The sequence below is a fragment of the Epinephelus lanceolatus genome, chromosome 1, assembly GCF_041903045.1.
Source record: "Epinephelus lanceolatus isolate andai-2023 chromosome 1, ASM4190304v1, whole genome shotgun sequence".
Lineage (NCBI taxonomy): Eukaryota > Metazoa > Chordata > Actinopteri > Perciformes > Serranidae > Epinephelus > Epinephelus lanceolatus.
Window position 1 is genome coordinate 28,050,412 of NC_135734.1, and position 24,615 is coordinate 28,075,026.

Below are 24,615 nucleotides of genomic sequence, written 5' to 3' on the forward strand. Positions count from 1 at the left end.
CGGAGTACCTGGACAAAACCCACGCTGACACGGGGAGAACATGCAAAATCCGCACAGAAGGGCTCCCCTACCCCGGGTTTGAACCAGGAACCCGTGAACCAGTGCTAACCACTGTACCACCGTGCCGCCGATATTAGATACCATTTCTGCCAGTAGAAGCCCCTAAATCCTAAACACTGGACTTTTAAATTAGGGGTATTCCCCAACAACTTTGCCATTAATGTTATCAAATTGAGACAAATGAACTAACACAATAGGGCCCCTGATGGTAGTTTGCAGGCATTTGTATCTATTGAGTGATGGTGGAGGGGCAAGACAACACTTTATTCTGAAAAACCTAACCGGAAGTGCTAGTTTCTCTCGGCCGCCGTAGCTACACAGCACTGTATCGCATGTTGGACTTTGAGTAGAGAGTAGTTATGTTCTTGATTTCGTAAGTTACCGGTAAGTCAGGCTAACGTTATTTAAGTCCCGTCTGCTAGCTTTGAATCAACAGGACTTTAGCAGGAGCAGCTAACGGTTACTTTACACCCACCATCACTTCCGCTTCTGTTTGAGACTGGTTTGAGAGTTCACTTTAGGTGACACAGTGGCAACACAGTGGTGCGGGTCGGTCGCAGGTGAGCTACCAAAGTCCACATAAACTGTCTTTAACATGGTTTACAACAAAGAGACAGACCCTGAGCCTCGGGTCTACGGTTACACCAGGACAGGCTCCGCAGTGCTGACCCACTGTGTCTGTATCGTCTTCACTGTGTTCATCACAGTCCTGTCTCGACCGGGTACAAGTGAGTGCTCCTAATATTCAAACACATTCATGTCTCTGTCTTTGTTTGCATAAACCAGTTACTAATTTGATTGTATGTGTTTTATTTTAGGCTGGTTTTCCTGGCATCCTTTCTTTATGACATTAGCGGTAAGTTAGAAGCGTTCATAATACTTTTTTCAGGTGTAAACACATGACATAAGTTTAATCAAACCCTCAAATGTTCATTTTAAAGCTGAAGAGAAGAAATATCAGCTTTCTGAGACTTGCAATTTTAATCAGGGCTGGGCAACATATCAATATTATATCAATGCTGTGACATGAGACTCCATATCATGTTAGATTTTGCTTATGGTAATGTCACACCCACCACATATCTCTACAATAAGACATAACAGGAAATGAGGTAAGGGAGAAACAGTCTTGATATTGCAGAAGTTTGACATACAGTCTGTATTCTCCCACCTCCCCCTCTTTAGGATTGCCCCCCCCAGCTATCACTTAAAAGGCAGGGTTTAAGTGCCAGTGTCTTACCTTCACTGCAAACAGGCAACCACTGCACCTGCCCTGTCTGTCTAACTGGGTTTAACCTGAGTGAGTCGTAATTAGATGGGGAAGCAGGCAGAGAAAAACACAAACAAAAATGAAAGAAAGAAAACTAGTCCGCCTCAAGGGCCACACCCATATCTTTTTGCCCATTGCCAGCAACCAAACAAAACCAAACAACGTAAACAGTCCCACAGCAAGAGCAGCTGCATAATCTTAAAAACACCTTAATACAGAATATTAAAATGCATACCAATTAAATGTTAAAAAAACTACATGGCTAAAATTCAAAATACCTGGCACGTCAATCTACTTTCCTACTGACTACCAGCCACCTTCAACCCAGCAGGGAAGCAGGTCTGAAATGCACAATAACAATAAATAATAATAAACAATAAATGTGAAAAACATTCAAACTCAGTAGCATAGAACATTACACACCGGTAAGAGCTGTAGGTCTACCAGTTTTTCTGCATTTCACTGCTCCAGTCTTCCTAACACGCCATCATGGGATGAGTTGTGCACCTGTCTCATTCCACCACCCTGAAACAACGTCACAGCCTTCGTTCCATATCCTTCCTGTATTACAGGTGTTACTACCTGGTGCATCTCCTTTTTTTGTCCCTGCCACATGCCACAGTAACATCTAAAGTGTTGTCTTTTCCTGGTTTTAAAGGAACAGTGTGTAATATTAAGGGCGATTTAGTGACATCTAGTGGTGAGGATTGCTAACGTAACCAGCTGAAACTTCTCCTAGTTAGAATTACTTCAGGGTTCTTTGTTTAGGAGGTTTTAACCAGGAGCTGATTTATCCACAGAGATCTCTTCCTCTCCAAAACAAACAGACCAGGTGATTAAAACCAGTAAAAACACTGAATAAAGCATTTTCATGTTACAAATCAGTGTTTCTCTGACGCTGTTTGGCCTCTCTGTGACGAGCACCTGCTAATGTGTGCTCACCTTTTTTCTGATCCAGACTGTAATGAGGTTTTTACAGTGATCTGAAAATAAAAACTTCATATTGCCTAGCCCTAATTTGAATAATGTCAACTTGGGCTTTGGGAAATTGTGATGGACATTTGATGATTGAAGATGAATCAACAATGACAGTAATGATGAGAAGCAGCCTGATTTAATTTTCTTTCCTTCCCCACCAGTTCACCTTCTTCATGACAGAAGCCATACTCCTCTTCTCCCCCCATGGCTCCCTCATCAAAAAGTATCCACACAAGACCAAAGGTCGTGTTCACTGGATCCTGCAGTGCCTCTGTGTGTCCTGTGCTTTCCTTGGTCTGGCAGCCATCTTTTACAACAAACACCTGAATGGTAAAGCCCACTTCACCTCGTGGCACGGTCTGCTGGGCCTGGTCACCGTGTGTGTGGCGGGGGTGCAGTCTTTGGCAGCTTTGCCTCTCATCTACCACTCTCTGGCCAAAGGCTGGTCCCTGGCCAAACTCAAACGCTACCATGCGGCATCCGGACTCGTCACATACCTGTTGGGCAGTGCCAGCCTGCTCCTCGGCCTGAGCTCTGCCTGGTTCACTGCATCTGTCGGGGAATACACCTGGTACCTGTCAGTGCTCTGTGCCACTCTCAATGCCCTCGTCATAATGAGCCAAGTCAGCAGAGCGTACACGGCCAAGAAACGGCTGCACTCCTGACAGAAGACACAGTAGTGACACTTTTAAACACTCGCTGAATACTTGTGCAAGGTTTGCCTTGGAGATTTCACTTTTTTGTCACATGCAATCAGCTTGATTTGCATGAAAGGAACTGATGTCTGTAGCTGCTTTGAAGGTCCTGTCTCGTCATGAAGCACCGGTGCCAAGTTTGGATGATTAGATACTTCTTTGCCTTTTTTTTTTTTTTTTTTTACATGGCTTACACAGGACCACTATTTCTTTTCTAGGAGTTTGGGAGGTTTAGCAGCTCGAGTTGTCATTTGACAGTTACACATTTCACATGTTGGGCTTTAATTTATGACCAAATACTTCCACAATTATTGACGTTCCCATCAGCCCCAGCTCCACTTTGTGTTTACTGCTAATTAGCACGTTAGCATGCTATCATGCTGAGCTGAGCTAGTGAACATGATACCTGCTTATAATCAGTATGCCAGCATGCTAGTGTTAGCATTTTGCAAAGCATTGCTGCTCCGCCTCACAGAGCTGCTAGCATGGCCGTTGTAGACTGAATTGCTTGAAATGTGACTGATTTTAGGGACAAAAAAATAATTTCATTAAAATAAAAGGGATTTAAAGGTCCAGTGTGTTGGATTTAGTGGCATCTAGTGATGCGATATCAGAACTGAAACGTCTTCCTTGTGCTAAGCATGTAGGTAAACTATGGTGGTTGATGCAAAAATGCAAACAACCCTATGTAGAGCCAGTGTTTGATTTGTCCGTTCTGGGCTACTGTAGCGGCTACACCTAAACTTAGAGCCACATTGAGCAGTGTAAACCTCACGTGATGTGTCCCAGCGTTGTAGTCAGAAAATGATGTGTGCTCCAACGTCTAGCAACACCTGTACCTCAGTTGATGGTTCCCACCTAGATTGGCAGACACCCATGACAATACAGTGATGCCTACAGGACAAATTAGCAACCTACACACATGGCAACTGTAGAACAGCATAATGGACTGCGTGGAACAGGCCCCCAGAAGTTGTGCTGTGCTTTGAAGCCAGTTTTCATAGTGGCCAAACAGTGGGATTCCGTCAGTCACGTGATGCTATGTGGCTCAGTAAGCCTTTTTTCCCTATAGACCACCATGGCGATAAGTTGATAACTTTTTTTGAGCATCACAGCCCCTGCAAAATGACTTGTTTCACTATCGAGATTTGATACATTTGGTCTGTTAACATTTGGAAAGTCGAGAAGAGCTGCACCTTTGAATCATTTCATCCCAATTTAAGATAGTGAAGCACTGAACTGGAAGTAGTCAAAAGTCTCTAATGTGCCTGCTCTATGGGCCACACAGTCCGGAAGCAGTGCCGATCATGTGGGTAATTTTAAAGGCGGCAGCGGGACCTTCTTGGCTTCATGTGCCAATGAGCAACTTTCCTGGGAATGAACAGGGTCCCGCCACCTACGCTGTAACCAGTTCTTGTTATACATTCATGCCATGGAAGAGGACCTGCTCTATATGTGGTATAAACAGCTCATTCGAAGGTAACAAAAACATGATTTTTATTTTCAGGTGATTAAAAACCAATGGAAATGTAGTTATGAATGTTATACACCATTTCTGCCAATAGGTGCCCCTGAATCCTACACACTGTACCTTTAATATTCTCAACTGACTTGACAAACTGTGCAGTATGAAGGTTTAGACAGCTTTTACGCCATTATTTGGGGGACAGAATTTCAGAAAATATTAGTTAAATTATTAAATAAAACATTTTTTTTTATTGCTAGTCAACACCTCCTGTTTGAGGTTGGATTTGTGACCTCAGTATTTCTAAGATCCTGCCAGTGGTCCTGAATAAGTGCTGAATTATTGTATCTCAGGTTGATTATGCTGCCTTTTAACTATTTATGCTGCCTTTGATTCCTTATTTGGCCAAATGTTTGAATGGAAATATTAAATGATACAGAAGATATGATGTAAATTAAAAGCATTTGTAAAAGATTCACACTGCAATAGAAGAGTGTTTTATTGTTAAAATAACATTGATAACACAGTCATATTCTGCTTCGATCTAGGCTGCATGTACGAAATTCTTACTGGATCAGCCGTCAATGGGTCAAAGTGAACAAAAGGTTAAAAAACGTAATTACAAAAAAAAGAATGTATTTTCCATCATAAATAAATAAATTTCGGACGCTTACATTGAAATAAAGGGAAACAACTGCCAGGTGAGTGGACACCAATAAGAAGTTATAAAAAACATTTAAAAAAGAATGAAATATTTCCATGAAACATAAAAAATGCAAGTAAGTGACAAGAAATTGCAGACAGGTTTAGTTTTTATAAACGGATGATTCCCAAGAGTCAAAATGCAAAGTGTTTCCAAACGGATCGAGAAGACTGAGAATAAAGACATGGCGTCAGTATGATGTACCTCGTACAGTTCACAAGCAGATATGATCCTTTTACAAAGTGCCAGCTCCATCTTTCAAATCTCAAACAAACCATCACAAGTTCCCAAGACATGCTGAAGAAAACTGGAGACATCGCTGATGATAGAAATGAAGTATCCAGAACAACAACAGGGAAGGAGCCAGTAGTAACAAACTGAACAGTACTCAGACTGTGGGAGCGAAAAGTCCCCACAGGAAAACATCTCTACAAAAAATGCAACTTTATAGGGAATGATGTGTTGTCTCAGGTTATCCAGTGTTTTCTAAAAGGCTAACAACCACTGCGTCTAGCCTATGTTACCGACGGAGGAGGGGGGGCTTTCCTAAATCTACATACCTTGAGGTGTCATCACAACACAGAAACACAAGGCTACAGAGAACAGCAAAGACCTAAACTCCCTAAAGCACTGCAGACCTACACTGACTGACACTACTGACAGAAGCTACGTACACTGCACTGCTCTTAAAGACGCTCCTCAGTGAAAAGCTAGCACATAATGGCACTGTCAGTTTGGTAAGGCCACCACACCACCTGACCTGGCTCTGCCACAGTCACGGGTGGTTGTGGTGAAATGTTCGATATCTGTTTTGATGGTTTGGTGTCTACATTGACTCAAGGCTTTGTATACTCAGCCTGCATGAATGCAATGTTTTCTACAGTTTAGGTTATTAATTGTTCTCAGCAAGGCTCTGAAAATAATTCACAAGAAAATTAGGAGAGTCAAAACTACATGGAGGGTGTAGGCTGACTGATGGTGGGGACACTATTGTAAAACTGCAACAAAAGAGAAGCGAGTGAGCTAGCAACATTAAAGGGTAACTTCAGTATTTTCAACCTGGACCCTATTTTCCATGTTTTTGTGTCAAAGTGAATAATGAATATCTATTTTTGAAACTGCTCCAGAATAAAGCAAGTGCACTGCAGCAGAAAGCCACTAAACAGGCTGCAGTGTAACCACTTGGGGCATTTGTGCACCATCCATTTGCGTCTATTTTAAGTGCTTATTTTTGCCACTGACAGGCTCAAATTGTTACTTTATGTGTCTGTCAATGTTATGGAAAGGATCCCTACAGAGATAGACATTTTTTTGAATAGTAAAAACCAGAAACAGCCCTGAAATCGCCATCGCCAAACCCACCAGACTCCATTTAAATAAACAGTGATTTTAGCCTGTATAGAGCCAGCATATTCTCACATCTTACTCTGCGAATTAAGGGTTTATTTCAACCCAAACAGAGTCTAAATGTTAAAACAGTGGAAAGACAAACAAAGAAAGTTTTTTTGAGTTTTAATTTGTTTCTGTCAACTTTGTATGAAGTGTGTTTCATAATGATAAAATTACTGATTATTGAGATGAAGTCTGGTGGGTATGGAGATGGGGATTTCGGGTCCGTTTCTAGTTAAACAAAAAAATCTTACTCTCTAACAAAAAGGTCTATCTCTGTCAGGTCCTTTCCATAATGTGGTCCGACACTTACAATAACAATCTGAGCCTCAGTGTCAAAAACAAGTACTTTTAGCGAATGTTTTGTACAGCCTGTTTCATGGCTGTGGCAGTCTCGCTCAACACTGAACCAATTTCAAAAATTGTTGTCTGCGTTAGTCACTTACAGTGGACTAGTATGACCTTAGGACCTCTGGTAATTTGTAATAACAGCAGTGGAGTTCTGTGATCTTAATCCTGCGAAAATGTGCTATGTCTGCAATTTGTCAAGTAAAAATTCCCTCACAAATTACCTATCATATTTCTCCAAACTGATAATATTAGTCTTATGATAATCAGCACCTCAGTGATTTGGGGTTGTATTTGGGTTTTCTGGTTTCTCTACACCTCATTTTGAATTATGGAGGCTGCGTTGGCAATTATAAATGAAAGTTTTGACAGCATTTTGGGTGCAGGAGGCTCTTCACACCACACAGCAAAATCTAGACAGATGCTGAGCGAAATCTAGACAGATGCTGAGATGGATAACGTGACAATGTGTGGCAGGATAGGTACTGTTTGTTTAACCTACTTGTAAAATGTACATTATCGCTAGTAGTGTTTGTGTTACAAATGACTGTGTGCATCATATCCGGGGGATAATGTCAGTCAATTTGAGTAAAATACAGACTTTGTTTATCCTGAGCAAATGTGCTGCACGAATCACAGATGCAGGGGGGTAATTTCTAAATCACACGAGGTCCCCTGGTAATACTAGCTCCGTGCAAATCTGGCTTTCGACAGAAAAACATAGGAAAGTAGAGTCCGATAAACAAATACCAGAGTAACCCTTTAAACCTTGCTTTGTGTTCCTTTTGGCTTTCACACTCGGAGCTTTTAATCACAATGCTGAATCTGCCCTCTACTTGTGTTTTGAGTTTGACACCAACTGTCTAAATGCTCAGTAGTTCTTCCAACGGATTTGTAAAAAGGATGAGATAAATGCTAAGACTCAAGACCCCTTTGTGTTGTTTAAGGCTAAAAATGAAAGAACACAGTCCGAATCCATGTCCGAGCCTCCGTGTTATCAAAGGCTAACATGAAAGTACATTCATTTTAGTTTTTAAGGGGAGGGAAAATAAAAGGAAATCATACAGCTGAACTGAAATTTGTTTCCCCAGCATCGACGTGAGAGCGTGTTTATCATCATGATAGTCACTGTAATAATAAACCATCTCCCTACAACCAAAATCTACACACTGCACAGTATTGACTTGCAATATAAACAATGATAATGACTGCTATTTACAAAGTATCAACATGTTCAGTTATAGTATCACACATAATATCCTTTCAACAGGGGATGCTACAATGTCTATCAAATTACTAAAGACTAAAATATGCTCTGAAAGCCTAACATTTCTTCTGTTAAAGGTAAGCCTCCAAGGATTTTCTCTAAATATATTGTCAAGTGGATTTTGACAAAAAAACACCAGGTTCTGTGAGTTATCTGTTGTACTCTGTAGCTTTCCAGTATTGTTTACTAAAAAAAGGAAACACTGCTGAAAGAAAACGGGTAAGTTAGTGCTCAGCAGGTGTGTGCGGCTGACACGTTTAACAGTAGGACAAATTTTGGTTTGCACTGTTAGCAATATATCATGAGACAATCCAACATGAAGCAGTTTTCATCGCGTTATCCCATCTGAATTCAGGGGGAATAAAACTAACAGCACGGCGAGGCCTTGAGGCTGTGCTTAGAGAGCCCCCGAAAGATTCAGCTGGTCCCCAAAAGACAAAGGTCTTTTCCCACTGCTCTGATGCTCCAGCTGAACAAGTCTGGGATATTCAGCATAAGGATTTGTTACTCTGACTTTGTAAAGTCATTAAGGTACAAGTTGATTCTCTCATTTTCAGGTGAGAGTCTGTGTGTGTGTTTGTGAGTGTGTGTAGTTTAATGAGACTATTAGGAATGGGAATGCAGTTTATTTCATGGGTGATTATGTAGGTTTAATGGCCAGTCTCACAGCGAGGCTGAAACACATTTAACTTATCACAGTCTCTTCATAGTGTGTGTTCAGGATTAAAACTGATTTTTAGTTCCTGAAATGTTTATTTAATTCAGATGAGTCACTTCATAATTGTATAATTTAACTTTTTTCTCTTAACCCTTAATTGAATTTTGATTTGCTCACACATCGATGCATCTGACCATTAATCATCAGCTCAGGGTAGAAACTGTAACAGAATTAATTTAATTAATTTAGTCGTGTAAACATGTAAGCATTCCCATCCCTAATGTACTTTCTGTTCGCCATGATTCATAAAATTGTGTGTGAAACTTCATCTCCAGAAGGTCTCGAGTCTCTACTGTCCTGTCACCTCTATAACGTCGTCATCAGAGCTACTGCCGCCGTTCTCTGTACTCTGATGTACGTCCGGCTGGGTCAGAGCTGCCCCCAGCAGGCTGGAAGTGGGATTGTTAAAATGGGAGAGGAAACTGGATGTAGTAGAGCCGGAGTTAGACGTGGGGAACCCCCCTGACCCAGAGAGGAGAGGGGTGGGGAACATCCTCGGCTCAGGGAGCAGTGACTGACTGTAGTTGAGGGGGAAGCCTGACGAAAGCAGGCCGGCCATGTTGGGATTCATCAAGTACGGAGGCAGAGAACCTGATGCCAGGGAGGAAGAAGTTGCTGCCGAGGGTGTAGATGACATAGGGATGGTGGTGGAAGCAGAGGAGAAAACAGTGGGCAGAGAGGATGAGGAGGGGGTGGGAAGGTGTCCGTTCCCTGTGGCAGACTGTCTCAGAAGGTCTGAGCCTGCAGACGGGAACATGGTCTGCAGGTCAGCCAGTGTTTGTCCTGGTGTCTGAAGGAATGACGATCCACCAGTGCCACCCATCAGAAGTGGATGACTCATGTGACTTAGGTTTCCCAGTAGGGAGGAGTTGTTCAGACCCACGGGGGGAAAACTGAGCCCACTGGAGCCCATGGACAGTCCAGGGAAACGTGCTGCGGCAGAAGTGCGTTTGCCTCCCACCTGTGTGTTGCCCTGGCTTTCAGTACTCCTACGCTTGCTGCCACGCATCTCTAAAGCCGAGCTCAAGAGGTCGTCACTGAGTTGCCTGCCGAGATCGGCAGTCTGATTGTTTTGCGAACCGCCTTCATCCCCTGCTGGCACAGCCGACATTTCTGACGGTGACGGCATTTCATTCCCCATAGCTGCGGCGGCATCACTTGTGGAGGTGTAGTGGCTGAGCTCTCTGAGGATCTCAGAGCTTAAGGGAGAGGCGGGCCGCTGCTCCCCGTTGGGGGAGCCATGCTGTTGGTCCACAGGGGATGAGCAGCCATTACTGACTGGATGGATCAGGGACCCCTGGGTGTCTGTGGAGGAGAGAGGAATTCAGTTATGAAATGTCAGGAGACATGGACAGTGTCTCTGCCTCTGAATAATTTATTCTTGAAAGGTCAATCCTGGAAATAAGACGCTGTAGCCAAATATGCACTTTAATGTACAAATGCTATTAGAAACTAAAAAATAAATCACTCCACAATAAACTTATTTCGTGTTGTGCTACAGTGTTGTGCAGCAGCGTGGGAGTGTCACTTAATGACCCATGTGTGAGGGAGTGTAGGGTGGAGAAAAAGCCTATACCCCCACATCTCAGCGCCTGACTGTGTCTCAGTAAGTATGTTTGTGTGGGTTTAAAAGATCTGTAGAATTCTTTTTGGTTACCATGTAGTATCTTTATTGCCATAAAAGACACATGCGCATACACACAAAAAAAGAAGCAAGTGCCCTTTTTAGTAGGATAGTACACAAGCTGTTTATGCATGTGTTATTTCTTTTATTCACTACAACAATTAATGACAGAGACTGTATTACTTGTTCCTGTGGACCACAGATGTCTTGTGATCTTATTGCCAGTTATGCAGGGTGATGTTGGGTTACATTTATCCCAAAGTTGAATCTGTTTTAACTTTTTGCCGCGGGCCGCTGTGGTGTTTTCAGCCCCTTCCTGTGGACCCACTGCTACAGCTTAGACGCACTACCCACATTCAAACTAATGGAAGGAGTGGCGTTTTTCGCTGCAACGCCACATTTGGTGTGAATGCAGCCTTAATCCCCTTTACATATGTAGTCTATCCCATCCTGATCAGATGCCCGAACCACCTCAACTGACCCCTTTGGACGCGAAGGAGCAGCAGCTCTACTCCGAGCTCCCTCCGGATGTCCAAGCACCTCACTCTATCTCTAAGGCTGAGCCCAGCCACCCCATGGAGAAAACTAATTTTGGCCACTTGTATCTGCAACCTCATTCTTTCGGTCACTACTCAGAGCTCATGACCATAGGTGAGGGTTGGGACGTAGATGGACCAGTAAATCGAAAGCTTCGCCTTCTGGCTCAGCTCCCTCCTCACCACGATGGTCTGACGCAGCGCCCGCATCACTGCAGAAGCCGCACCAAACCGCCGATCCATCTCACGCTCCATTCTACCCTCACTCATGAACAAGACCCCTGGCATTGGAGACAGGTAACATGAATAATAAATAAGATTTTGTACCTCTTTGAGGAGCAGAGCCTCCAGCTGCCGGCCTACTGATCTTTCCAGATCGAATGGCAAAAATCCTCCCATCATTTGTCCTGATGTAGGTACCTGTGGAGGAGAAAATACCAAGTGATGGAGGCTGTAACCTTAAATTGCTTTGTATACAGAGAGCAACTATTGTGTAGCTGCAGCTACCTTTAGATCCTCTGATGACATGGATGCTCTCTCCTGCACTAATTCGAGCTTGAACATCTGTTGCGCTGTTGGCTCCTGGGATTACAATATCTGTAGATCAAGATAAAATGGCGGATGTTAATGTGTGGTCATTACATGTGATAAGAGATAATTCATTTTTCACACTATTTAAAAATTAAATTGTTAATGTAATATTTCAGGGTCAGTGTGGTTCTTTCAGTGATTAAAGAATATTATTCATTACCAGTTGTGGTGACGATCCTCTGCACATAAACTCCAGCTTTCTGCAGGAAGTTGACAGGCAGGCTGCCGGCAGAGCTGGAGCCAGCCATGCCCATACCGACCTGGCGAGGCATCATGGGGATAGGGGTTGACTGGATGGGCCTGACACTTGCCACAGGCTTGTCATCTGGCCGTGCCATGGCACGCCTGAAAATATGAGGGCTGAACTCATGAGATGCTCACACACATATATATATACACACACACACACACACACACACACACACACAACAGTCATGTCTAGTCTGAGAGAAAGAGAAACTCGTGCAGAGCTACAACCTGAAACAAACCAACTTATTTAATGGTGTTTTTTGTTGGACAGGTTACAGAGAAACAAACCATTAGCAAACCATTAAATGAGATTTCCAAAAAGGAATGCAAGCTAAATCATGCAGTGTGAAACCCACCAGCCGCGTTGGTTAAATGCTGGTATGTTTGCAAGTGCCTGATCACTGGTTGGGTAATAGGGGGCATAGGATGGCCGAGAGTAGGGCACCAAGGCTCGCTTCTCATCCTCATAGCTCTTCTTGGCCGCTCTCTTCTCTGCTTTTGTCAGCTTTGACTCCTTCCGGTCCACCAGCAGGGACTCATGATGGAAAGGTTGCTAAGGAGACAAATGGGACGAAGGAAATTTAATTACAGATCAGCCGTCAGATCGGATTTTCAATGCAAGAGGCAGGTCGATCTTACTTATCTCACCACAGACGGACGTCAGCCCTTTTCAGATAGGATTTAAGTTTTACCAGGTAAAGCTGTGTGCACACTGACAAGTCATCAGATTGCTGAACTGTTGACACTACACTGCTTGCTATCTTGAAATTAGGATTACTCTTACATACTCTCAGAAATCTCACTTAAAACTCAGAACTCAAATACATTTTTCACATGCGACCCTGGTTTCTCTTCTGTAAATCAGCGTGCTATTTACATAGCACTTCAGCGCTGGTTTGTGAGCACTGAGCCAACACTGATTTCCTTCTGATCAATAAGCAATAAGATGGGGATATGTAACTGTTACTGAAAATTCTTTGCTGTTTTTATTCTCGTGTTGTTTTGCTAAGTGCTGACGCATTCAGCACTTCATTCAGTTTGTGTGTTTGTACTCTGCAGCCCAAGACCATTTGCCTGCTGGCAGTCAGAGCAGCACTCACCATACGGCCAATACTTAAATAAATAATTTAAATTTAGTATTTGACAACTTAAAACTGACACATCAAACACAACGACTGCCTTTCTTGCAGAGGCTCAGCTTTTAATTAACACCTATCATGCAACTGCACCTTGGTGATGAGGTGTGGGTAAAGCTGACAAGCTTGATACATCACTCCTTCAAACTCCTCCCGGGACACCACAGAGATTGGTTCAGGTTCCTCTTCTACAAAATGCAGCAGTGACTCCACCTCCTTACGAGTGAAGTTCAGCACGGGGTTCAGGTCATCAACCACGCGGTCTTTAAACACACACAGCAGGTCAAGACTGGATATTAAAGCAGCAACTTTCAAAAGTAAAACTTCCAAGTTTCCATTTGACGACTGTAATTTGAACAGATGTTGGCTGCACTTTAACATATAACTAGTATTAGCTGAAGCTTGAAAATGCATTAACCCTGTATCATGAGATCAACCTCTATAGTTTTGACTGGATAATATAAGGAATAGTGCAAATGCAATGTCTAACAAACAGGTGGTTCATATGTACAAATCTCTTACCAGACATGCCCTGTTTGGACACTTGTCGGTCATAGATCTTTTTCTCCAGGGTGAAATCACAGACGAGGCGGTAAATGTAGCAGGGTTTCCTCTGACCATAGCGGTACACCCTACACACTGCCTGAGCATCGTGACATGGGTTCCAGGAGGCATCGAACACCACGACACGGTTGGCCCCAATCAGATTCACCCCCAAGCAGCCCGCTCTGGAAAGAACACAGCGAATTATAATTTTTTATTTTTAAAGTTTATTTTTCAGCATTTACTTTATTGATAAGAAGAAACAGAGACAAGAGGGACTGAGGGTACGCACTATACATTATACGCCACTGGGACTCCCGTGGAACACAACAAATTATTGATAACATTTCTGCCAGTGTGTACAGAAGGTGTGAAAAATGATGAGAAAATAGAAAACAGAGACACACACCTTGTAGACAGGAGGAAGACCCACGCTGCGATGTTTTCTGGGTCATTAAACTGATTTATAAGTCGCTCTCTTTCCGAGGCAGATGTGCTCCCATCCAGTCCTGCAGACAGACATACGTCATCTCTCAACACTGAAGCATCAGAACACACTTTAACTCACACAGTGCATCATGGTCATATTTGTCATTGAATAATTACAATAAGATAAAGCTGGGAGATTTTTAATTGTGGATATTTCTATTGAATTTTTATGTGAGAGGTAGTTTTCATTTGGGCAGAACAGTGAAAAGACTACATATGTACATTATATATAAAAATAAATGAATGTTGGACAGTGTAAATCTGCCAAGACAGACGATCAAATGGGAGAACTTGATGAATTGCAGCCAGTGATACTAAATCAATAAATACAATCTTTTGAGGCTTCAGTGGTGACAACCACACTTTGTGCAGAGTTGCCAGTTTAGAAGAGAGAGCAGAGATTGAATGACTCACTGTAGTAATTGAGGTTGCGAACCCAGTTTTGGCTCTGGGTGTCAGAGGAGGCGATGCCTGTCGGCATGGGTCTCTTTGATAAGAAGTCCTCGATGACTGTCAGGGTGGACAAACTCTGACTAGTGGGTGCAGAGCAGAAACAGATAATAAGGGCAGAGTGAAGTAAGTGCACTTTGGTACAAAATAAATCCTTGATTCCAAAAAAGTTGGGATGCAATGATTTGTAAATCCTTTTGGACACACAGTGGGGAAAACAAGTATTCATCATGTCATTTTTGTCATTACACATATTTCTAATGCAGCTATTCACATGAAAATTGCATTCTGTTTTTATTTACGTTTTACACAGCGTCCCAACATTTTTGGAATCAGGGTTGTAAAATGGACTTCAAATGACAGCAGTGTTGTTGATTCCGATACATTCAAAGTTACAATTAATCAGTTAGATTATTTTATATAGCCACAGTACTGCTGTATGTACACCTTTTGGTACAAACAACTGCCAATTTCGTTTCATTAAAATGTCATGATTTTAAGTCTGATTAATTAGCTAGAATGCAAAGTCAGTTTACCTCTTCTCTAAGCTGCTGAAAGGTGGATTTGTGTTGAACACTGTACGTTGGACTGAGGACTTACCTAAAGACCAAAATCTTGTCCCCTCTTCGCACACTCTCGTCAATCAAATGGAAGAGCAGAATCATCTTGGCAGAGTTCTCCAGAACTCCTGTGCAGTAGTTTGACATTATGTCCTTTGCCTGAAACAAATCATGTGGAAGAAAAGGCTGCTGAGTAAAAAGGCGGTGCAACTCCAAGAGACTTCAGGCCTGGAGAACCCAAACAACAAACCCCAACACAGACATGACAACAAAGATACATATTGGCATAGCAGACACAACGAGTATTATGTTCTAATATTTGAAAATATGGTCATTAGGTGCTTGGGGTTTCTTCCTCTCCAAAACAAACAGATTCCGGTGTTAATACCAGTAAAAAAAAAAAAAAAAAAAAAAAACACTGGACAAAGCAGGTTCACATTAAAAATTAGAATTTCTTTGGCACTATCTGGCACAAAATGGGCTAGAGCTGAGCTGCAACTAATGTTTGCTCAGCTTGTTTCTCTGATAACTTAAGATCCAGACATGTGATGACTAAAATCCTTAATCCAGTGACAGCTTGTGACGCTACTGACAGGTGATGGCGACCAAATGATACAGACCGTATCCTTAATTAAAATTACAGATTTGTCTGGGTTTGAACATCATTGGAATCATTTGGGATAATATGAGTAATCTTTAATTAATTAAGATCTTTTAATTTCTTTTAATCTTTTATCTAATCTTTATTTTGGTATTTTAATTAATTTAATTAAGATCTTTAATTATGTAAAACCAACTTGTAAAGCAAAGAGCTTTCTATGGACTGTCACGACATACCCATTCATACGTGATGACTTGATTGGCTCGATCCTGAGAGGGATTGAGAGGTGGCAGGGTGTTGTTGACTTTACTGTTGCTCGAGTCTGCTACTTTGGCTTTGAGGCCGGCACCCGGTGCAGGGCAACGAGGGTTACTCGCTGAAGTGATGTCATCGAGGTCCAGGTCCTGCTCGTTGGCCTGATTCTCCTTCTGCAAGGCTTCGTAGAGGACGTCGGGGTGATTCCAGATCTGGAGGGATCCAGGACAGAAAAGTTAAATGCCACAGTGGTATTGTGACAGTCACAGTAATAATGGACCTGATTCCTCAGGAGTGTACTGCTTTGGCTGGATCTTCAGTACCAGAGGTTTCTACCTATCAGCGAGGGAAACAGTCTCACCTTGCAGCATACACAGAAGGCTTTGAGTGGGTTTAGACCGAGCCAGCCACTGTTCCCTGCTTCTCGAAAGCGCTTCATGAACTCAGTATACAGCGCCCTCTGTACAGGAGAGAGCCGCACCAAGATCACATGCTCCTCCTTGGAGGGAAGCTGGTCCCGCAGCACGTCATGACCTCGTCTGCAACCCAGAAAAGCACCACAGAGAACATGGACGGGTAAGCATCATCCAGGATACTATGCATTGTTTCATGATTTCTACATCTGGCACTGACAGCTGATTTACCTCTGGACAAATCCCTCCAGCAGGCTGTGCAGCACGTGGCTGCGGTAGCGCATCAAGCGGACATCTTGAGGTGTGCTGTCCACGCACTGCCCGTTCAGAATGGGCCGCTCAAACATGTTGCTGAACTCCTGTCGTGTACCTAAAAAGTCAGGTCTAACAAAGTCCACCATGCACCAGTATTCAATGAGGTTGTTCTGTAATGGGTAACCGGTCAGGACTACTCTGCGCCGGGAGCGGATGTTCTTCAGAGCCTGGGATGTGCTGGCGTGGTAGTTTTTGATGCGATGACCCTCGTCACATATCACCACATCTGGGCCGGGCCGCGCTATGGCCCTTTCAATACCTGAAGACAAATGAGAAGAGACTGAGTGAATGAGTCTGTAAATATAAATGACACTGTATCTTGTATCTTTTATCTGCATTTGAGTTTTTAAGGCACAAAGACAACTTTACAAATTGCTTAGGCCACTGATCGCCTTAAACAAATGGCTTTTGCTGACCTTTCATGAGTTCCTGCTGTCTATCCTCTTCATCCAAGTCGATGATGATTGGTCCTGCGGGCTTCTTTGATTTCCTCTTCTTGCCCATCACAAAGCTCTTCTTCATGGACAGCAGGCGGTACATCTCATAGCCCATCAGCAGCACCCCTCCATCTCTGGACCAGTCCTCCACAACTTTGGCCCTGGCCAGCGTCGTTCTGCAGGTCACACAGTCAGCATGATTAAGAGCTCAAATGTTTGACGACAAATGCTTAACCTTGCACACAACATGACACGTCACGTACTTGTGCTCATCATTGAGAATGTGAACTTTGAATGCGCGTCCTGTGACAAGTTCAGGGTCAGTGTCGGGAGGGAGGGCTTCTTGTGGCGGGAGCCAGAGGTTAAACTCGGTCAGCCAGTTCTGGAGTGTGTTCACCTTTTATGAGGGAAACAATGATTTAGGAGGTTAATTTAATCAAAATGTGTCTTCAGAGATCATGAATGAGTGCTCTACATACTTTCTTTTAGCACAGTGTGCACTTGGATTACTCACAGGAACAATGGCCAGCACAGTGTGAGCCTCAGTATTCCTCAGTAGGATGTCAGTGAAGGAAATGACCTGCAGTGTCTTGCCCAGCCCCATGCTGTGGGCGAGGATGCAGCCAAAGCCACTGCTGGTTTTATACCGCTCCAGGGATTCAATGAGGTTATCATAGAGAAACCGGATTCCCCCGATCTGACACGAGGAGAGAAAACAAGCTGGACTGCTGGTTTCTGCTGCTGAGCGTTTAGGTATTGAGAATTTGAGTGAGAACGAGGTGGCAGGCATACCTGGTGAGGTTTGACGGCCCTGGCCAGCTGCGGAGCGAGGTAAATGTTTTTCTCGTCTGCAGGGTGACTGATATTAACCAGCACTCGACCCTGTGCGTCAGGCAGATTCATTGCGTCGTTGATGTGTGCCCCGCTGCTCTCCTCTGACGCCCCCGTGCCATCAGCATCCTCATCGGCCGACTCGCTGCTTATCTGCAGGGCGTCCTCGTCCCCAGAACTAAGCTCAATTATATCTGCACCATCACAGGGAAAAGGAGCACTGCGTGAGAGCTTTCCAGTCTCAAACTGTCTGGAGCCATTTGGAGAAAAAAAAGCATCATAGTTTCACAGAAGTATCTGAAATCTTACCATCTCTAATGGCAAGTGCAGGTAGCTTGGGGTCCACTTTTTCATCTTCATCACCACTGCTGTCCAGACAGATCACATCCTGCTTGCTCAGGAGACCAGGGACCAAGTGAGATACTTCTCCTAAAATTGAAGCAGCATCGACTATTGGGGAGATGGGAAGGTATTGGAAAATTTAGGATAGAAAGTACAAACAAAAATATGTCAAAATTAAAGGGAGAGTTCACCCCACAATAAGAAAACATGTTTCCTCTTACCTGTAGTGCTATTTATCAGTCTAAATTGTTCTGGTGTGAGTTGCAGAGTGTTGGAGATATTGGCCGTAGAGATGTCTGCCTTCTCTTTAATATAATGGAACCACTCGGCTTGTGGTGCTCAAAGTGCCAAAACATACATTTGAACATTTGAAACTCAACAGCACAACAGCAATGTCTCTTCCCACAAATCATGATCCGGTTACTCAAGATAATCCACAGACCTTGTAGGAACTATTTCCTTTCTACTCACATGCTTTCAAACTTAGATATTTGGTGGACTTTAAAACTGCACAAATAATGTAGAAAGTCTAAAAAAAAATCTAAAAAAGAACAGTGCAAAACTATTAATGTAAAAAGGTAGGTGCAATAAGCTGAGGCTTCAGCCTTCACCTCTACTGTCAGCAAAGCTTTCTTTGGTTTGTCACTGCTTCAAAAGTGACCGAAATAAACTAAACTTTCTACCAAACTACACCCACCAAGGGCACACAAGGAAGTGTGCATCTACTGCTAGCTCACCTAGCACCACTGAGCTAGCTAACGTTACAGCCCAGCCAAGGAGGACGCCATTAATGTTTACATCTTGCGCTGTAACAAGCACAAACCTCTCATCCATGAGTATGTGCACGCTACTTTCTGCTTTCTCACAACAAGGTCTGTGGATTATCTTGAGTAACTGCCAGAGAGGGCAGACATCTCTAAAGCCCATGTCTCCAACACAACACTCTCCAACTCACACCAAAACAATCTAGACTGATGAATAACACTACAGGTAAGAGGACAAATATGGGACAGTTACAGACAGACAGAGGGACAGTCACCTAGCTGAGAGTCGGGGACAGCTGAGGCTGGTGTAGGGAAGTCCTTCCTCTGCTGCTCCAGACGCTTCCGCCTGTCCATCTCCTCCTGTTGAGCAGCCTTGGTCCCAGCCTCCAGCTGGTCCTCTTTGAGCAGCTTCCTGTTAGCATAATGAAAAATTTCATTATATATACAAAAATTTAAGTTTTTATGTAATACACCTGAGGCAAATATCAAACAGGTAAAGGTACCTGATATTCTTCCTCATGTGTGCAGGCTTAGATGGCTTGGGAATTTTGGAGCCTTTTGAAGACTTTGAAGATTTGGTTAATTTCGAGGCTTTATGTTTCTTTGTTTTGCTGGAAGGTGGCTTGCTCTGGCTCGAGTTCTCTGGGCTGGTTGGAGGCTGAGAGCGAGAGGCAGGTCTGGACGGAGCCCTGGAGGACGGGCGGGACGCAGGCTGAGACGGAGGCTCTGAGGATGGCTCTCCGGAGGTAGCTGAGGTGGAGTCCCGGCCATCTTGAGCTGTTTCCGTCCTGCTCTGGGCGCTTGCAGGTCGTTCTGGAGAGAGAGAGAGAGACAGAATAGACAGTGTTTCAGTCTTAAAAATCTATTTTAGTGCTTTAATGCATTAGATTAATAAAAGACACAAGAGAAGTTCATTTGTCACTCACCAATACTATCATCTTCATCGTCTCCATCATTTTCATCCTCATCTTCCTCCATGTCCTCATTGTCCTCCTCTTCCTCATTGTCCAGATACTCCTCTTCACTGTTAAGGCTGGGCTCCAGGTCACTTTCTGAAAGCGCCTCTTCAGACATGGCGTCTTACAAGGCTCTCAAAGTATTACCTACACACCTTCATTAGGAGCCCTGAAATAACAAAAGACACCACATCGTTACATCACAAAGGTGAACTTAGTTATCTGACAGTGAGATTTTACAACTGGCAAATGTTTGGTATTTTTACTTGATGAAATATTTGCAATATTAATCAAATATGAAAACTGCCTTAGACTAATTTTGAGTGACAGTAATTCTTCAACCACTGACTACAATGCTTGAATTACTAAAGCAAGTTACACAATAGATACAGACAAACATCACACGTAAAGGAAAAAAAAACTTCCCAGCATATAACAGGTTTCATTATTGATGTTTTTTTTTCCCCCCCGACTTGCCCGGTTGGTCAAGTGAGTCAGAAATGTATTTGCCTGACGTCAGTTTTTACATGCCTTTATACAAATTGTTTCATTAATTAGCCGTTGTATCAACAAAGTCTATAGCTAGGCTAGTGCTTAATTCTCTTTTGTTTGAGTTGCTTGATTTACAAGCCCAACGTGGCATTTTACTTGCCCCAGGCGATAGGGCAATCCTTATTGTTGAGCCCTGCGTAATGTGCCAGATTTTGAATGACTAATCTGTGACCTGAGACACCTTAAGCATGTCAGATATAATCTGGGGCCGGACCATTGGGAGCTTTGTACAGCAGGAAGAATCTTGAATTCACTTCTGTTATGAAAACGAACCCAGCAGAGATGTTTGAGAACTGCAGGGATATGATTAAATTATTTGGCCCTTATGAAAGTAAAGGACAGTATTTTGAATAAGCTACTGAGCTAACTGTGAGGGGATCCAATTAAATTAGAATTCTGCTTCCACTTTACCTTAACTTCAACTCAACTTTGTTCCTAACCCTTACATTCATCTCTGCAATGGCAAATCATAACCTGCCTTTATTCTAAATCATGCCCTGACCCCAACCAGGGAGAGCAACACTATTCGTAAGACCTCAAAACAAGAACATTAATCTAGTCTGCTGATGACAAAGGTGTCAACGCGTGTTTCTGATCCTGACTGGGTCGGTCAGATTCAGAAATATTGTTTCAAAATTCTTTAAAATATTCCCGAGATGCCTGAAGGCTACCTTGGTAATGCTGCCGATATGTACACAAAAATAAAGGCCAGCATCAATTACAACTCAGTGGTTTTTAACTTGATCATGGCCCAAAGACATACAAACTTTTAAATGTTTTGGTGAGGTTACAGATGCAAACCTAATATCTGACAGTAAAATACACTGAACAAAAAAGAAACACAATGCTTGTTTTTGCTCCCATTTTTCACAGGTTTAAGATCTACAACATTTTTTCCATGCACTCAATAGATATACTTCTTTCAAATGTTGGTCGCAACTTTGTTAAAATCTGTAATAGTGAGCACTCCTCCTTTTCCACAATAATTCATCCACCTGACAGGTGCAGCATATCAAGATGCTGATTAAACAGCATCATTACTACACAGGTGTGCCTTCAGATGGTCACAATATAAGGTCACTCTAAAATGTGCAGTTTGATCACACAACACAATGCCACATATGTCACTAGTTCTGAAGGAGCGTGTCATTGGCTTGCTGAGTGCAGGTATGTCCACCAGAGCTGTTGATGTCCACTAAATGTTAATTTCATGACCATAAAACATCTCCAGTGTCATTTCTGTTCATTTCACAGTACATCCAACCATCCTCACAATCACAGACCACCTCTAGCCACACCATCTCAGGACCTCTACATTGAGACCAGCCACGTGAACAGCCTGGTTTGCGCAACCAAAGAATTTTTTCTGCACACACTGTCAGAAACCCTCTCAGGGAAGTTTATCTGCATGCTCATCGCCCTTACCGGGGTGACCTGACAGCATTTTGTCATCATAACAGGCTTGTGCAGTTGTGAGACCGGTTGGATGTACTGCTAAAACAACATTGGATACAGCTTCGGGTAGTAAAATGAACACTCAGTTGACAGCTCTGGTGGACATTTCTTTAGACAGCATGCCAATGGCACTCTCCTAAAAACTTGTTTTGCGTGACTGAACTACACATTTTTAAGTGCCCTTTTATTGTCACCACCCCGAGGTACACCTGTGTAGTAATGATGCTATTTAATCAGCATCTTGATATGCTGCACCTGTCAGGTGGATGGATTATCTGTGCTCACTATCATGGATTTTAACAACTTTGGGACCAAAATTTTAAAGAAATATATCCATTGAGTGCATTAAAAGAAGTCTCGGATCTTTAAATTAAACCCTATGAAAAATGGGAGCAAAAACCAAAGTGTTGCCTTTCAGTTTTAGTTCAATATACTGTATGGAAGTTTGCTCTTTGTGTGGTCTATTAGGTTGTTGTTATAACTAGCACAGTGTGTTTACATCAGTATATATCAAGCACTGAGTGTAAGACAGCGTGTTCATCTGTGCGGAATTTAATGTTCAAAAAAATGTTTAACTCACCGGTACATATGACGTGACACATGGGAGGGACTTCACCCAATGGCTTTTGAGCCGAGGATGAAGGAAGCTAGCAAGTAGCATGAAGCTACCTCTGGATCTTATCTGTTATTATGATGTCGTTATTGCTAATTAACGTTAACACCAATCACCTGTCGTTAGCTGGCTTCCTAAATGAGTGCATATAAACACAGTTGTTCCTCGGGCTGAGTCAGCAGCCCAATGTGCTAGCTAATTACACAACAATAAACCCAAATTCAAACGTTAAAACCACGTTAATTGTTGAGCCGTTCATTGTCCGTTAGTGGCAACGCAGACGGGGGCTGCTGGCTGTGACTCAGGCTGGAAGAAAAGGCAGCTTTCCGTGTCGGACCGACTGTTTTGTTGGCTGCTGTAGCAAGATAACAATCTTATATTGTGTATGTGTAGCGTCCCCGTAGCTAATGCTAGCCTGCATTACAACAAGGCTAACCGACAGTAAGGTGAGACGCGCCGGATAAAGTCAAACATCGGGCCGGTGTTGGCTCTTACCTTGTCCGCGGCTTCGCTCGACTCTTCAGGAAACCTCGCTGTGCACACGACCGACCAATTAATTTGTACAGTAACTGTGAAAATGAACTGATAAACGTTGCTAATTTCCAAAATTTTCCAGTGTGACCATAAATGCCGTCCCCGCATAGGTAGCTCCAACTATGGTTCCGGGGGTGGAAAAGCGCGAAGCACATAAAAATAAATAAAATGTTAAACTCTTTTTTAAAACCTTCTTTATTCAGTCATTATAAAATGATACAAAAGCATGGAACAAAGAACAAACGGGGTACATAAAATATACAAAAATGGAAAAAGAAGTTTTTAAGGCATTGTAAATGACCATAGTCCTAATGGGTTTCTGATTTGTCAGACCTTTAAGTGTTTCAAACTAAAATTAAAAATGTACCACTATGATGAGAAGATTTAAAATAAAAATAAATAGATAAATAAAATAAATAAATAAAAGACATGCCCTGTGTCTCTCTCCTGATTTTTTCCATGATTTATTTCCTCTACATTTTACTGTTTTTAATGTTTTTAATTTAATTTAATTTAATTTATTTTTATACAAAGGTATTAAAATTAACATTATGTATTACAGGTGAAACTGGATTGACTCAGTTATAAACTGGTTTTCAGCACATTCCTGTTGTTATTTATTTGTTATTTAGGGCAGATTTAATTCTTGTTATTTCATCTTTTTACCTTTTAAAAATTGCCGTTTTTAATTCTTGATAGACATTGCTGCTAGTATTTTGTTTTCTAGACTTTTTTTCATCATTCTATTGCAATTGCCATCATATATTTATATCCTTCTAGCCCATTGACTGTGAACTCTGGTCAGTTATACCCAAATAAACAATGGTTTGATGATTATTGATGATAATAAAAATAGTATCTCTTTTCTGCAAATTAATCTTAGTTCCACATTACAAGTCAGAAACAGATTCAACATCAATCAGGGAAGAATTTTAAATGAATGTATTTGTATGTAAAATGTGTAATTGTTTCTTTGCCAGTATTACAAGACACACAGGTTTCAAAAAGATAATTTCTAGACGAAGTGATTTGTTGGATAGATTAAGTGTATGATTTTAAAATTCACTTTACAAACCTTATTGTTTACAAACTATATGTTATAGTAAGTCCAAATTAATTTCAAGTCAATGATCTCAAAGTGACAATGCCAATAGTGTTTGCAGCAAGATGTTGCAGGCCAGTGTCTCATATGTCTACAAAATTTATTACATTTGTTATCCTTTATGTTGATGCAATTTAACAAAACATCTGTCTTAAACATTGTCTGATCATGAGACACTTTGCCTCCCTGCAACAGATTTAAACAACATGTAGGATCTGTAGCAAATCCTATAATGTTGTGCAGGTATTGGGATACAAAAGGTCTTTGAGAATTCAGTGTATGTAAATAACTGACCATTTTCATTCATCAGCTGTGATATCAGCAAAAATATTATATCTTAATGTCTGCAACACTTCAAGTCCAAATTATACAGT

At 42.3% G+C, this 24,615-nt stretch overlaps 3 protein-coding genes across 3 annotated transcripts in view; 1 reads left to right on the forward strand and 2 right to left on the reverse strand.

The window, feature by feature from the left end:
* rassf1 (Ras association domain family member 1) overlaps positions 1-2,016 on the reverse strand; it is an 18,980-nt gene extending 16,964 nt beyond the window's left edge. Inside the window, exon 1 of the mRNA XM_033627527.2 lies at positions 1,754-2,016. The gene's annotated coding sequence lies outside the window, so the exon portion shown is untranslated. The remainder of the gene's footprint in view (positions 1-1,753) is intronic.
* cyb561d2 (cytochrome b561 family, member D2) lies at positions 366-5,794 on the forward strand. Its single transcript, XM_033627529.2, has 3 exons — positions 366-788; positions 879-916; positions 2,470-5,794. The coding sequence occupies exons 1-3, from the start codon at positions 656-658 to the stop codon at positions 2,971-2,973; spliced, it is 675 nt and encodes a 224-aa protein (XP_033483420.1). The 5' UTR covers positions 366-655; the 3' UTR covers positions 2,974-5,794.
* Positions 4,952-23,259, reverse strand: rad54l2 (RAD54 like 2). The gene is made up of 22 exons (XM_033627225.2): positions 23,101-23,259; positions 19,956-20,154; positions 19,533-19,842; positions 19,305-19,441; positions 18,233-18,373; positions 17,885-18,117; positions 17,607-17,789; positions 17,356-17,489; positions 17,072-17,268; positions 16,572-16,914; positions 16,289-16,466; positions 15,909-16,139; positions 15,112-15,230; positions 14,476-14,594; positions 13,982-14,081; positions 13,552-13,757; positions 13,123-13,292; positions 12,250-12,446; positions 11,805-11,989; positions 11,561-11,650; positions 11,381-11,473; positions 4,952-10,198 (listed from the first exon to the last, which is right to left on the reverse strand). The coding sequence occupies exons 2-22, from the start codon at positions 20,101-20,103 to the stop codon at positions 9,183-9,185; spliced, it is 4,530 nt and encodes a 1,509-aa protein (XP_033483116.2). The 5' UTR covers positions 20,104-20,154; positions 23,101-23,259; the 3' UTR covers positions 4,952-9,182.
* Between the last annotated feature and the right edge of the window lie 1,356 nt (positions 23,260-24,615).